Source organism: Manihot esculenta, chromosome 12 (assembly GCF_001659605.2).
Source record: "Manihot esculenta cultivar AM560-2 chromosome 12, M.esculenta_v8, whole genome shotgun sequence".
NCBI classification, from domain to species: domain Eukaryota; kingdom Viridiplantae; phylum Streptophyta; class Magnoliopsida; order Malpighiales; family Euphorbiaceae; genus Manihot; species Manihot esculenta.
The window spans coordinates 3533729-3546796 of NC_035172.2; the positions used below are offsets into that span (position 1 = coordinate 3533729).

The 13068-nt window shown below is 34.2% G+C and overlaps 1 protein-coding gene across 4 annotated transcripts; it reads left to right on the forward strand.

Annotated features, from left to right (window-relative positions):
• Positions 1–1941: 1941 nt before the first annotated feature.
• On the forward strand, positions 1942–12394 carry LOC110628449 (uncharacterized ATP-dependent helicase C29A10.10c). 4 transcript variants are annotated; one of them, XM_043949166.1, is made up of 9 exons: positions 1942–2153; positions 5180–6741; positions 7603–7782; positions 7872–7967; positions 8070–8232; positions 8702–8837; positions 8930–10696; positions 10953–11738; positions 11829–12394. In XM_043949166.1, exons 2-8 carry the CDS (start codon positions 5373–5375, stop codon positions 11355–11357), a joined length of 4116 nt encoding a protein of 1371 aa, XP_043805101.1. In that variant the 5' UTR covers positions 1942–2153; positions 5180–5372; the 3' UTR covers positions 11358–11738; positions 11829–12394. The 4 variants fall into 4 exon arrangements, with proteins under 4 accessions (XP_043805101.1, XP_043805104.1, XP_043805103.1 ...); XM_043949169.1 differs by having other exon boundaries at positions 8702–8834; XM_043949168.1 differs by having other exon boundaries at positions 5220–6741.
• The last annotated feature ends 674 nt before the right edge of the window (positions 12395–13068 follow it).

The following is a 13068-nucleotide window of genomic DNA, read 5'->3' on the forward strand; positions in this document are numbered from 1 at the left end:
GCCTTTTCAGTGTTTTTACTCGCTTGGATGGTTGGTGGATTTTCCAGCAAAAAGGGAGGTGAATTTGAGGTTTAATCCAAAAAAATCCCCAAATAATCCTCTGCTTAAGAATGCCGAATGCTTGAATCAATAATTTTTCCTGGAAAATAATTTCTTGCACAGTTTTACAAGCAAATGAAGAATTCTTTTTCTGGCATACTCTGATCGGAGGCCGCAGCCCAAAGCCCAGAGAGATCAATAACAGCAACTGGCCTTTGCTAGATGTAAATATGGGCTTTTTAAATTTTAGCAAATTCATTATTTTTCCTATTTCAAAATCAATCAATTAAACTATTTTTATATTTTATAAAATTAACTATTTAGTCTTTTTATTAAAAAAATTATTAATTCATTTATTTTATCTTAATCAAAAAAATTAAATAATAAAATTATTCTCATGAAACAATAATTTAAAAAGTTTTTAATTTTAATTACAATGTCAAATAGGATGTGAGTCTCTCTCTTAGTTCTTGAGAGGATTAAATGATTCCACATTTCAAGATCTCTACTGCCATTATTCTCTTTTTTAGAGTTAATAATTTTCTAAAAATTTAATTTAATCGATTCTTTTATAACTTAAAAAAATAATTTTCTAAAATTTTATTTAAATTATTTTCTTATAAATAAAAAGAATTTTAATGATTGGCTAAAGAATGACCTCCACTCATCAAGCTTTTTATAATTTGAACCTTCTCTTTTCCCCAACACCAAGAATATACTTGATTGCCTCATCACTCAAATTATCCTATTTGGATCATCTTCCACAAATGCCTCCACCCAATCAAAATATTTCTATATATAAAATAATAGTAATAATTTTTTTTCACAGCTAAAATTGTGAATTAAATAAAAATTATTTTAATTTTGAAAATATACATTTTTTTCATATTTTTTAAAAAATTAAAGATATTTATTCTACTTCTTGAAATTAAGTTTCATATATAATATATATATATATATATATACTATAAAATATCATGCACAATATAATAAATTAGCAAAATAAATTTATATTATAAAAATATAAATAAATTGTGTAATATATAAAATAAATAAATATTTTCATGATGCAAATACATATTATTACAAATTTATTTCAAATAGTGATTTATTTAAAAATAAAGTTTATTTTATTTTTGCCACATAAATTTAACATTTTTATTAGACTGATAAGTAATCATAAATAACTATAATACCATGAAAATTTGTATAAATTCATATATCATTACTTATAATTTTGAATATAAATAATAAAATAGGAGCTAAATATAATTAATTATGAAATTAAAATTAATAATTTGAAAAAAAAGATTGTGTTTATTTTAATCAAAATTTTGTACCCAATATAATTATAGAAAAAACCAATTATGGTAATTAAATATTCTAAAAAACTTAATAAATTAATAATTAAGAATAAAATTTTACTCATTTACCTGATTTTTTTTATGGATTTGGATAATAAAATTTTAAATTTTATAAGTTTGATAAATAAAATTTAAATTATCTTAAATTTAAACTGTTTTTTAATTTTTATCTAAAATTAGAATGTTAAGCTAATATAATTATTGTATAAAAGTATATAAATCATTTTTTGAATATGTATATAAATCTTTATTATTAGGACAGAAATAATTATAGATATAATGGTAATTAATTGATTTATTTTCCAACTTTAATACTATAATAAAAATTAATATATGGTCATCATACCTGAGAAATATATACTTTTATTTTTCTATTGTATTTTTAAAATTAATATATAATAAAAGCAACATTTTAAATATTTTTTAATATATGTAATTGATAACAAAACAAAAACAATGAAATGATTATATAATTTAATTTAATTTTAATATACACATTTTTTTTATTAATAACATATATTTTTAATAGACATACAAGTCGGTTGGAGAAAATCAGAAAAAGGAAAAAAGGAAAAAAAGAAAGAAAGAGAGAGAGAGGCCAAGTTTGACCTAGAAACCCACTCTCTCTCTACCTCATTGCGCTATGAAAGCCCTGCACTCCCACAACGCATCCTTCAATCTCTCACGCGAAACGCACGCAGAAACAGAGACTCATCCTTCTGTGAACTCATAGTTTCTCTACATTCTAAGGTAAATTTCTGAGTCAATCGATTAAATTCGGTTTTTATTTTAATCGTTTTTTATTTCTTATTGTTTTTTGGTTATCTTCTTCGTTTGTTTGTATTTGTTAGAGTTCTGTAGCGTGTCTCTTTTTTATTCAAATGGTTTTGGCTCGATCGGAGCTCTGATGCTGTGTTATTGTTGCGAATTCGTTTTAGATCTGTGAATATTATTTTGTTCGGTTATGAGTTTTATTTATTTATTTTTATTTGCAATTAGCTATAGATTGGATTAGCCGATGCAACATTGAGTTTTTGTCTTCTGATTTTGAATTTTTTGGGGTTTGGTTTGTGATTTGAGTTTTTATGAGTTTTGGTTGTGGTTGAGCTAAGCTATCAACTGCCTAGCATAGATTTGAAAGTTGATCATCTATTTGATTGTCTAATCCGTTAACTAGATGGAAGAATTCGTATGTACAGATTCTACACCTATTCACTAGGTTAGGGATTTAATGGGAATCATCAGTACAAATCTGTCTTTTATTATTTGGAAAAAAAAATCTGTCTTTGTTGTTGGGTATAAATGTGAATGTTGCTTGCTGTATGATGATCACAAATCAAATGCATCCTTGCTTAGTGTCTTTATCTTCTATGGAGATCTAAAAGGACGTCCCTGGTTCTTGTGTATTTTATCGGAAATATTAAAAATGTGTAAAACCTTAAAAATAGCAAAAATCTGATTTAAAATGTGTACATGCAGATACAGTTAACAACGACCTACTATATTTTCAAAAAAAAAAAATTGTAATTATTATCTGAATTTGAGAATTAAAAGATTCACATGTCATGCAAATACTCTCAACATATATATGCATGCGATGAAGCCCTATACAGCCTAGCACGCTAGACATTGGTAACAAATACTCTCAACATAACCAACTCCATAGTCTATTTCTCTCGGTGTGGTCTCCAATTCTATGATTCAAAATTAACAAGTATCTTGTAAATTCTACATCCAACAATTTTCCACTCCCAAAATTGAGAAAGCCTAAAAACAAAAAATGTCATCAATAATTTTTTTCTAGAACTGACTATATGCACGTGGTTGCATTGCTTGAGAAAGCAATATCCTTCATATTGGCATAATCTAATGACATATTCTATTTAGAGAGAACCTGATCAGCACTACAGGCATAAATCAAACCACTTATTTCATCAACAAACCAATAACTTCTTTACCATAGAAAAGAAAACATTCATTGCTTTGACTATAAAGTCAGATTGATATTCCTTAATTTCAACCCAAACTTGACCAAAACTTTAAGTATGAACAAAATCAATTACTTTATTAACAAATCAATAACTTCATTATTATTCTGTTGATGTTACAAAACAACACTCACTATTTTGATTATATAACATCACAAATTGAAACCAAAATAAGACTTCAACATCTAACCATACAATCCCTAAGCTAATCCTATGTGGAACACTCAAAATAATCAACTAAATCTCTACACATAACACTAAAAAAATGTGAAAAATCACATAGCCGATTAATTTTTATCTAAATCAGTAATTATTCTTTTGCATTAATCTCATAGTCAAACAGTTGATTAAGTATTTTACATCCTTTCTCTTTTTTAAATTCCCCATGGTTTTTACTCTTTCAAAAATAAATAGTAATAGATAATATTAAATAATATTTAAGATAATTGTGTTGGAGAGGAAGTTTGTTATGTGTCTAGAAGCTACTTGAATATCTATAGAGACATTCAGTAGAGAGAGGAAAAGGTAGATTCAAATATGAAGGAAGAGAGGCTGTGGTTTTAGGTTTATATAGGTAATAGTGAGCCGCTTTAGTGGTTTAATTCAACATTGCAAGCAAAAGCAGCCTATGGTTGTGGCTCGTTAAGAGGAAATCAATCCAAAACCACATCCTCTCTCCCTTCATATTTGCATTTTCTTTTCTAGAGATTTAAGTAGCTTCCAAACAAGTATCAGATTGCTTTCCTATATTAAATTCTTAAATATTATTTATTTATTTTCTAGTTAGAACTACAAAAGTTAAGGAAAAATATTTAAAAATGATGTGAAGACTGAAGAGTAAAATGAGTATTTTACTATTAATGTGAAGACAAATCATTAATATTTGAAGGATTAGTATGTTAGATAGCGTTGATTGGTTCTATGTTTATTTTTTTTAAGGAGAGATTAATGGATTATTTTGAGGATAAGTTTTTTCTTTTATTCAAACCCTAAAAACTGCATGGAATTACCTCAAGGATTATGCGCTTGGAATTGTAGATTTGTTTTGTTTGGTTTGGAATTAAACGTCTTAATATGGTTTCATTTTCAATGTTATATTATCAAGGTAATGAGTGCTGTTTTGCTGCATGATTTGTTGATGAGGTAATTGGTTTGCTTTATACTTACAGTTTTTATCAGTTTATGTCAATTTTTCATTGAAATGAATCTGTTTGTGGAGAGCCATTGATGAGTATTTTTGTTCTGTAATGAATATTTCTTTTTTTGAATGTAGATTATGCCAATGAAGTAATGTTGTTGAGTGCTGTAATCACTTGCCTTTGGTTGATTGTTGACTGGAAAGGGAAAAAGAAGGCCATTGGTCACATTATGGCATGCTTTCTTTTTCATTTTTGCGGGTGAAAAATTTGCTAGATGCTGTTGGTGGTGTTAAATCATAATATTGCAGATCAATATTGAAAGAAATAGATCCTTGGAGACTGTACCTTGTAAACCTTGCATTTTGTTTTGATTTGTTTTTTTTATTTGATCTATTCATGTGCTAAGCCTAAAATATGCACATCTCTTTTCAATGTCTAGCATCCTAGGCTCTCTGGAGTCCGGAGCTTCATTGATTGTATGCATATTTTGGGAGTAAGTGCATGAGATGTACATCTTTTGCTTATCAGATTGAGTGAGTTGTTAGAGTTATTTTTCTTGGGGACTTATTTCTGAACTTATATGCCAGCTCTTTGTTTGAAGTGCCTCTTTGCATGTCATACTTATCTCATTTGTTTGCATTTATTGCAGTTCTTTATTAAGATATTGCCTTTGTTACCTCTATTCGCAGAGCTAAGGAAGTGTTTAGGACTTTGTCGGTTGGTTTGTTGGAGAATTATTTTATGTCTTTAAGTTCGGCATTTTTTGCTGAGAAGAAAATACAAATACAGACAGTTATATACTCTTTGGTGGACATCCTATTTTGTGTGCATTTACATATGAAATGGGTTCTCGAGGAAGGCCACTATTTGATCTTAATGAACCCCCTGCTGAGGATGATGAGGAGGCTGATCGAGTCATCTGCATGCAGCCACAGAAGGCACTTCCCTCTATAAATCCAAACCCTTCTGACTTGTTTGCAGAATCAGTAGTTCCCCAAGGAATAAAAATTTGCAATGCTTTCTCCCATGCGTCTTCTGGGTCAGGCTTTCAGCCTTTCGTGAGGTCCAAAGTTGACCATGGCCCTGAAGCAGGTTCTGAACAAAAGCAAACACAGGATCAGAATTCCAAGTTGGCATCATCTTTAAAGTCAAATTATGGTGATGATGCAAAAACGTCTTCATCATTAGTTTCAGGTTCTGCAGTTCCTGTAGCTGTGGAAAGAGAAGAAGGTGAGTGGTCTGACAGAGAAGGCTCTGCTGATGCATCTGCTGGCAATTGTCTCTATGAGCTGGGCAAAGCTTCACAAGATCAAGGCAAGTCTGAGTTGATGCAATGTAGTGCTTCTGGTATGGGTTTTGAGAACAGTTCTGGCAGTACAAGGGTTACTGATAATAACAGGTTTGAAATCAGTGGGCATGCTTCACAGGTGCTGGATCAGGATCTGAATGATCAGAAAAGTAACAGCACTAGAAATTCAGATAGCAATGTTAATGGTCATGCATCCACGGATGTTCAGGAAGAAACTGCATTAGTTCCAAAAGCAAGAGAAGTTAAAGGTGTTGAAGCAAATCATGCACTCAAGTGTGCCAATAATATGGGCAAGAGGAAGATGGACCAACATAAAGAAGCAATGCTAGGAAAGAAGCGGAATAGACAGACCATGTTAATTAATATAGATGAAGTCAAGCAAGCAGGCCCTATGAAATCTTCAACACCAAGAAGGCAGCCAACTACAATTCGTACTGTGAAGGAAGTTCGCACTGTCCTTCCACCTGTTGAACATGTTGGGGAAAAGCATGTCAATCCGATGATTAAAGATCAGAAGCAAGTTGACCTATCATGCAATGAAGGGGGTACTTCGTTGGAGTCCTGCCAGGCCAAAAATGAAAGTAATGGTGATGTAAGTTCTGGACAACAAGTGAAGCCTAGGAGGCTGAACAGTGATGCTGATTTTTCTGGAGAAGGATACCCACCGCCCATTCCAAGACAGAGTTCGTGGAAGCAGCCTTCCGACTTGAGGCAGCCAAAAAACTCACAATATCCTAATAGGAAGCCAGCTCTGATGAGCCAAAGCTCCATAGATTCGAAGTTGGGAAACAAGAAGCACCTCCCTGCCAAGAAGCCAGCTCTAGTGAGTACCCCATATCAAGACACATCAGTGGAACGTCTCATAAGGGAGGTGACTAATGAGAAGTTTTGGCATCACCCAGGTATTATATATAGAATATGCATGTGTCTATTCTTTTCTATGTGTTACAGTGACTATTTCACATCCTGCCTTTTTTTTGGGTCTTGTGGATCTATCATTTGAGGAAAGGAGGTTTTGCAATTAATTGCCAAGAACATGGTAACCTCATAACAGAATAGTAGAGAACAGAGTAGAGATATTACTGGCAGTAGATATAGTCAGCTAGTTAATTGAAAACTTAGGACAGCTATGTTTCATTTTATATCATTGGTTTCTATAGGAGAGCAATTGTGGGTCACTTGCGATTTCTTTTGCTTTTCCTTCAATAAGTAAAAGCTGATGTTTGTATTGCTCAGGCCCATGCATAGCAGAGGAGATTCCTACAGCTACATGTGGTGGGCGGCATTCAACCGTCCGGAGAGCTTGTTGGATGCAAGATGAAATAAGCTTGTGATTTTAAGTTATTGCCATTCAAAATTTTCATCGCTTTCTCTAATTCTGTAGCATGGTTTACCTCTAATTTTAGATATTTTTTGTTTGCTACATACAAAAAGCCTCACGTCTTCATTTGGTTGTATAAATTGTAAACAAGTTAGGAATTGGTTTGCTAGCCAATTAGCATGTTTTAGGATGTGATCATTGTGTGTACCTTTAGCTTTTGCTTCTATTGTGCGAGTAATTTGAGTTTTATCACTATATACATCCATGATTGTACTTTACTTTGTTGTAGTAGTTGTTTCTTTTTGCAATTGTTTCACACACTATGTTGTTCTTAATGATTTATGTTTCTCTCTTACATGAGAGCTATTTTCTTTTTCTCTTTTTCTCTTTCATTGTTTGGCATTAGTAACTGATCTGATATGTTAATGTTGATGTACATCAGAGGAGTCTGAGCTTCAATGTGTTCCTGGACGGTTTGAATCTGTTGAAGAATATGTCAAGGTATTTGAGCCTTTGCTTTTTGAAGAATGCCGAGCACAACTTTATAGCACATGGGAAGAGTTGACTGAAACAAATGCACATGTAATGGTTCGTGTAAAGAGCATTGAAAGACGAGAAAGAGGTATGAGGATAATTTATTCTCTGTATATCAGTTTACATTTTTATTTCAGTTTGCTTGACTGCTTGAAATTTTTTCTTATGAATATGTAGGATGGTACGATGTTGTAGTGCTTCCAGTGAGCGAGTACAAATTTACATTCAAAGAGGGTGATGTTGCTGTTCTTTCAACCCCTAGGCCTGGAACAGGTTTGTTATAAGAGTTGCATATGTGTCATTATGATTCGTTTATCTTTTTAACTTCATTTGGCTTCGTAGTCCACAAATATTAATTCTCTTCATGTCAAGCAGTCAGATCCAAGAGAAGCAACACCTCATCAAATGAAAATGATGATGAACCTGAAATTAGTGGACGTGTAGCTGGTACTGTTAGACGGCATATCCCTTTGGATACTCGTGATCCTCCTGGGGCCATCCTTCATTTTTTTGTTGGAGATTCGTATGACCCTTACAGGTTACTTCATAAATTATAATTTCTTCCAGAATTGTTTGATCAATATCTAATTTTCTTTTAAATACACAGTGCATGGCAGTATAAAATGTTGGAATGAAAATGGAAGTGAGGAAGGGTATGAAATGAAATGTTAGGGAGGTTAATTAACTTCACCATGTTTGTTGGAGATCTATTTTATATTATCCTAAACAGGAGGTTAATGGATCTACAACCTTTAAATCTTTCCACCCTTTAACTACCAAATCGGTGTTTAAGGAAAATTAGTATTTGAAGTTTAATGGTTATAAATATTTAACCTTCATTAATTTTCATTCACATCCTAAAATACTTACAAATGAGGTTAAGGGTTAACATCCACATTCTACCCTTGATTTCGCTCTAACCAACTCTCCTGCAATATTTTAAGTAGATTTTGTATTTTTGTACTCTATTGTTAAATACATTTTCATTATTTATTTGTTTTCAACAGTAAGGCTGATGAAGATCATATTCTGAGGAAACTCCAGCCCAGGGGCACCTGGTATCTAACTGTGCTTGGTTCTCTTGCTACCACACAGCGAGAGTATGTTGCCTTGCATGCATTTTGCCGTCTCAATCCACAGGTGGTAAATTTTCTTTCAATTGCTCTAACCTTTTGTTCTAGTTAATGAGACTTGTATCATGAGAAGCCTAAAAGTTTTATTTTCTGTTTGTGTAGATGCAAACTGCAATCTTGAAGCCAAGTCCTGAACACTTTCCAAAATATGAGCAACAGACTCCTGCCATGCCTGAATGCTTCACACAGAATTTTGTTGATCATTTGCATAGGACGTTTAATGGACCTCAGCTGGCAGCAATACAATGGGCTGCAATGCATACAGCAGCTGGTACAAGTAGTGGTATGACAAAGAGGCAAGATCCATGGCCCTTTACTCTTGTTCAAGGGCCTCCCGGAACAGGTAAGACGCACACGGTCTGGGGGATGCTAAATGTCATCCATTTGGTTCAATATCAACATTACTACACTTCTTTGCTTAAGAAACTAGCACCCCACAGCTACAAGCAAGCCAATGAGAGCAATTCTAACAACATTACAATAGGTTCAATTGATGAAGTTCTTCATAACATGGATCAGAATCTCTTCCATTCTCTTTCAAAGCTGTGTCCAAAACCCAGGATGTTAGTTTGTGCGCCGTCTAATGCTGCAACAGATGAGCTTCTTGCTCGTGTTCTTGATCGTGGTTTTATTGATGGTGAGATGAAAGTTTATCGACCTGATGTGGCTAGAGTTGGGGTTGATTCACAATCGCGTGCTGCACAGGCAGTTTCAGTTGAGAGGAGAACTGAGCAGTTGTTAATCAAGAGTCGTGAGGAAGTCTCAAAATGGATGCAAGATTTAAGAGGTCAGGAGGCATATTTCTCTGGGCAAATAGCTGACCTTCAAAACAAACTTACCATGGCAGCTGCTGATGGTCGTTTCCAAGGATCGGTTGGTGTTGATCCTGATGTTCTTATGGCTCGTGATCAAAACCGAGATGCATTGCTTCAGAACCTTGCAGCTGCTGTTGAAAGCAGAGATAAAGTTCTAATTGAGATTTCTCGCCTTCTCATTTTAGAGGCCAGGTTCCGTGGTGGTAGCAACTTCAATCTGGATGAAGCCCGCTCAAGTCTGGAGGCAAGTTTTGCCAACGAGGCTGAAATTGTTTTCACTACTGTCTCAAGCAGTGGTCGCAAGTTGTTCTCTCGACTTACACATGGTTTTGATATGGTAGTTATTGATGAGGCTGCCCAAGCCAGTGAAGTAGGTGTTCTTCCTCCCCTAGCTCTTGGTGCTCCACGTTGTGTTCTTGTAGGAGATCCCCAGCAGCTGCCTGCGACTGTTATCAGCAAGGCAGCTGGTACCTTGATGTATAGTAGAAGTCTTTTTGAAAGATTTCAACAAGCTGGATGTCCAACGATGTTATTATCTGTGCAGTATAGGATGCATCCTCAAATTCGAGATTTCCCTTCGAGGCACTTCTACCAGGGTCGTCTTACTGACAGTGAAAGTGTTGTTAACTTGCCTGATGAGATATATTACAAGGACCCTTTACTTAGACCATATGTTTTCTATGATGTTACTTATGGACGAGAGTCCCACAGGGGTGGATCCGTATCATATCAGAACATACATGAAGCACAGTTATGTCTTCAGTTGTATGAGCATCTTCAGAAAACTCTGAAGTCCTTTGGTCTGGGAAGAATCTCGGTTGGCATAATCACGCCATACAAGCTGCAATTGAAATGCCTTCAACATGAATTTTCAGCGATTTTAAAGTCGGAAGAAGGGAAAGATATCTATATCAATACTGTAGATGCTTTTCAAGGCCAGGAACGTGATGTCATTATTATGTCTTGCGTACGTGCCTCAAATCATGGTGTTGGCTTTGTTGCTGATATCCGCCGAATGAATGTTGCTCTCACACGTGCAAGAAGGGCATTATGGGTATGGAATTCTATTTTTTTAAGTATTCCCTTATTATTAAATTGTTGGTTGCAGTGTTAGAATGCAGTCATTTTTTTTATTGAATTCAATAACAGATTTAATTGCATTATGGCCTAACAAACATTGCCTTGAGTTATTCCCTCCCCTCCCCCACCCCCCACCCACCCACATACACACACACCAAAAAAAAAACCCACACACACATGCAACCTAATGTTCTCTAGTTGTTTTAAGTTTTAAACTGATGTGCCAACAGGTTATGGGGAACGCAAATTCTCTGGTCCAGTCTGATGATTGGGCTGCATTGATAGATGATGCTAAAGCAAGAAATTGCTATATGGACATGGACTCTCTCCCCAAAGAATTTCTTGTTGCAAAAGGAATGCAGGGAAAATCCATCAATACAAGGGGTTCGAGATTAGGTGGGCCAAGACATAGATCTGTGGATATCCATGTGGAGTCCAGATCAGGAACGCCATCAGAAGATGATGATAGTTCAGGTGCACCTGCAATTTCTAGGAATGGGAGTTATAGGCCCTTCAAGCCGCTGATGGACAATTCATTAGATGATTTTGATCAATCAGGTGATAAATCAAGAGATGCCTGGCATTATGGTGTGCAAAAGAAACAAAGTTTTTCTGGGATTAAGAGAGACTCCTAGGCGTCTTGATAAATATGTGATAATTCTTTTGGTATTTGGGACAGCCGCCCAATGTCATTGAGTCTGGACAGTTGTGATGCTGTCTCTTAGTGCCAGGAAGTCCTTGATCGTTGGCTTCTTATGCTTCGATTGCATCTGCTAAAACACAATATGAAACAAGTGCGCAACTGTAACTCCAACTGCACTGACTGCATTTGCTAAACAGAACACTAAACAAGCTTGAAGTGCTGCGTCTATGTTGGATGCTTGGACTGGATGAACAGATATACTGCTTTTGCAATATATCTGTTCTAGTTGGATCAGTTCCTGTGATTTTTTGCTGGGAGATGGGCGCTTTGAGTAAGTTGTGGGCACCTTAATCCACCATCTTTCCATTTGGAGGTAAGAAATTATTCTGTAGTGTGCAATTAACGTGCGATCTAACTTGAATGTCTGCTGATCACTGGATGGTGGATATGTTATGAATACCAGGAATAGATTGGTGGCATCAAGAAGCTTTGACCATTAAGAATATGAGATGCAACATTCTTGTGATAGAGCTCACCCACCCCATATTGACATTTTTTCTCTTACGTCTCCAGTTGAGGTGGGGTGTCGGGAGGCTTCCCAGTCATGTAATTCTGTATCTGGCATCTAGATTTATTCTTTGAAGGGCGAAAGCTACTCTATGGTTGTCAATTCTTTGAGAGTAGGTGCACTTTAACCTGGAGTTGGTGTATGAAAGATTGTAGGCACATTCTTTGGATGTTAAAATGTAGTAGGATGCATGTAAGATAATGAACTGTTAACCAAACATTCTTTACGTCCAGATGTTTTTTTTTGAAGGGGAGGCAAGGGACATGCCTGCAACAGATGGAATACTCCTATAATTTATGTACAGAAAAAGGACGGAGAGTACAGGTTTTGTACAACAATACTCAGAATACTGGAGGCATTTGTTGACTTTTACTGACTTGTACATAAATCTTCAGCTCTGCAATCAAATATGAATTTATTTATTTTTGGCATAATGAGAAGTAATTCATTTTTTTCCCCTATTGTTTAACTGTTTTTTGACAATATGATATTTTCTGAGTAGTTCGATATATTTTTAAGACGAGTGGGCAAATGTATGGCTGTAAAGCTCGTATTTGAAGCTGTTAAACTAGGGAGTGTGGGAGTAAATTTGTCTTCCAGTGTGAACAATTGCCATTCTCTCCCCTTTTATTGGATCGGTGATTGTTTCGGCACTCTTATTCCGTGGATAGATTTAGGGTTATTTTTCGCTATTGCTTTTATCATTTTCTTGTCCCTGTTATCAGATTTAGTTTAATAATCAATTATTATTTTATGTTGTGAAAATTATAGTATGAACTTATTTTAATTTTAAGAGTTTGGGGGGCAAATGTTTTATTTTGTTATTAGTTTCTTGTTGAATTTAATTTATAGCTTATAAATATTCAAACAGTTGAATTAGAGTATAGGATGAATGATAAGATTGTTTATTCGCATCTGCTCTATAATTATTAACTGTTAGTATTCAGTGAATGTTACAATGTCTATTTGTATCAGCTCTTTTCACGAGTTAGTAGTTGATGTTATATTTTAGATAGATTACATTACTTTTTAACATTGATTAATTAATTACAAATTGTTTAAATTAAATTTCAATACTAATAAATTATTAAAATTTATATTTTTCATTATTATATATGTTATATAATAAATTAAT

Bases quoted from the DNA above. Each gene is read 5' to 3' on its own strand.
- LOC110628449 (XM_043949167.1), top strand. From the start codon at position 5,373: ATGGGTTCTCGAGGAAGGCCACTATTTGATCTTAATGAACCCCCTGCT. The intron at 6,742-7,602 runs GTATTATATATA...GATGTACATCAG, and splicing joins GAAGTTTTGGCATCACCCAG to AGGAGTCTGAGCTTCAATGT. The intron at 8,838-8,929 runs GTAAATTTTCTT...CTGTTTGTGTAG, and splicing joins GCCGTCTCAATCCACAGGTG to ATGCAAACTGCAATCTTGAA.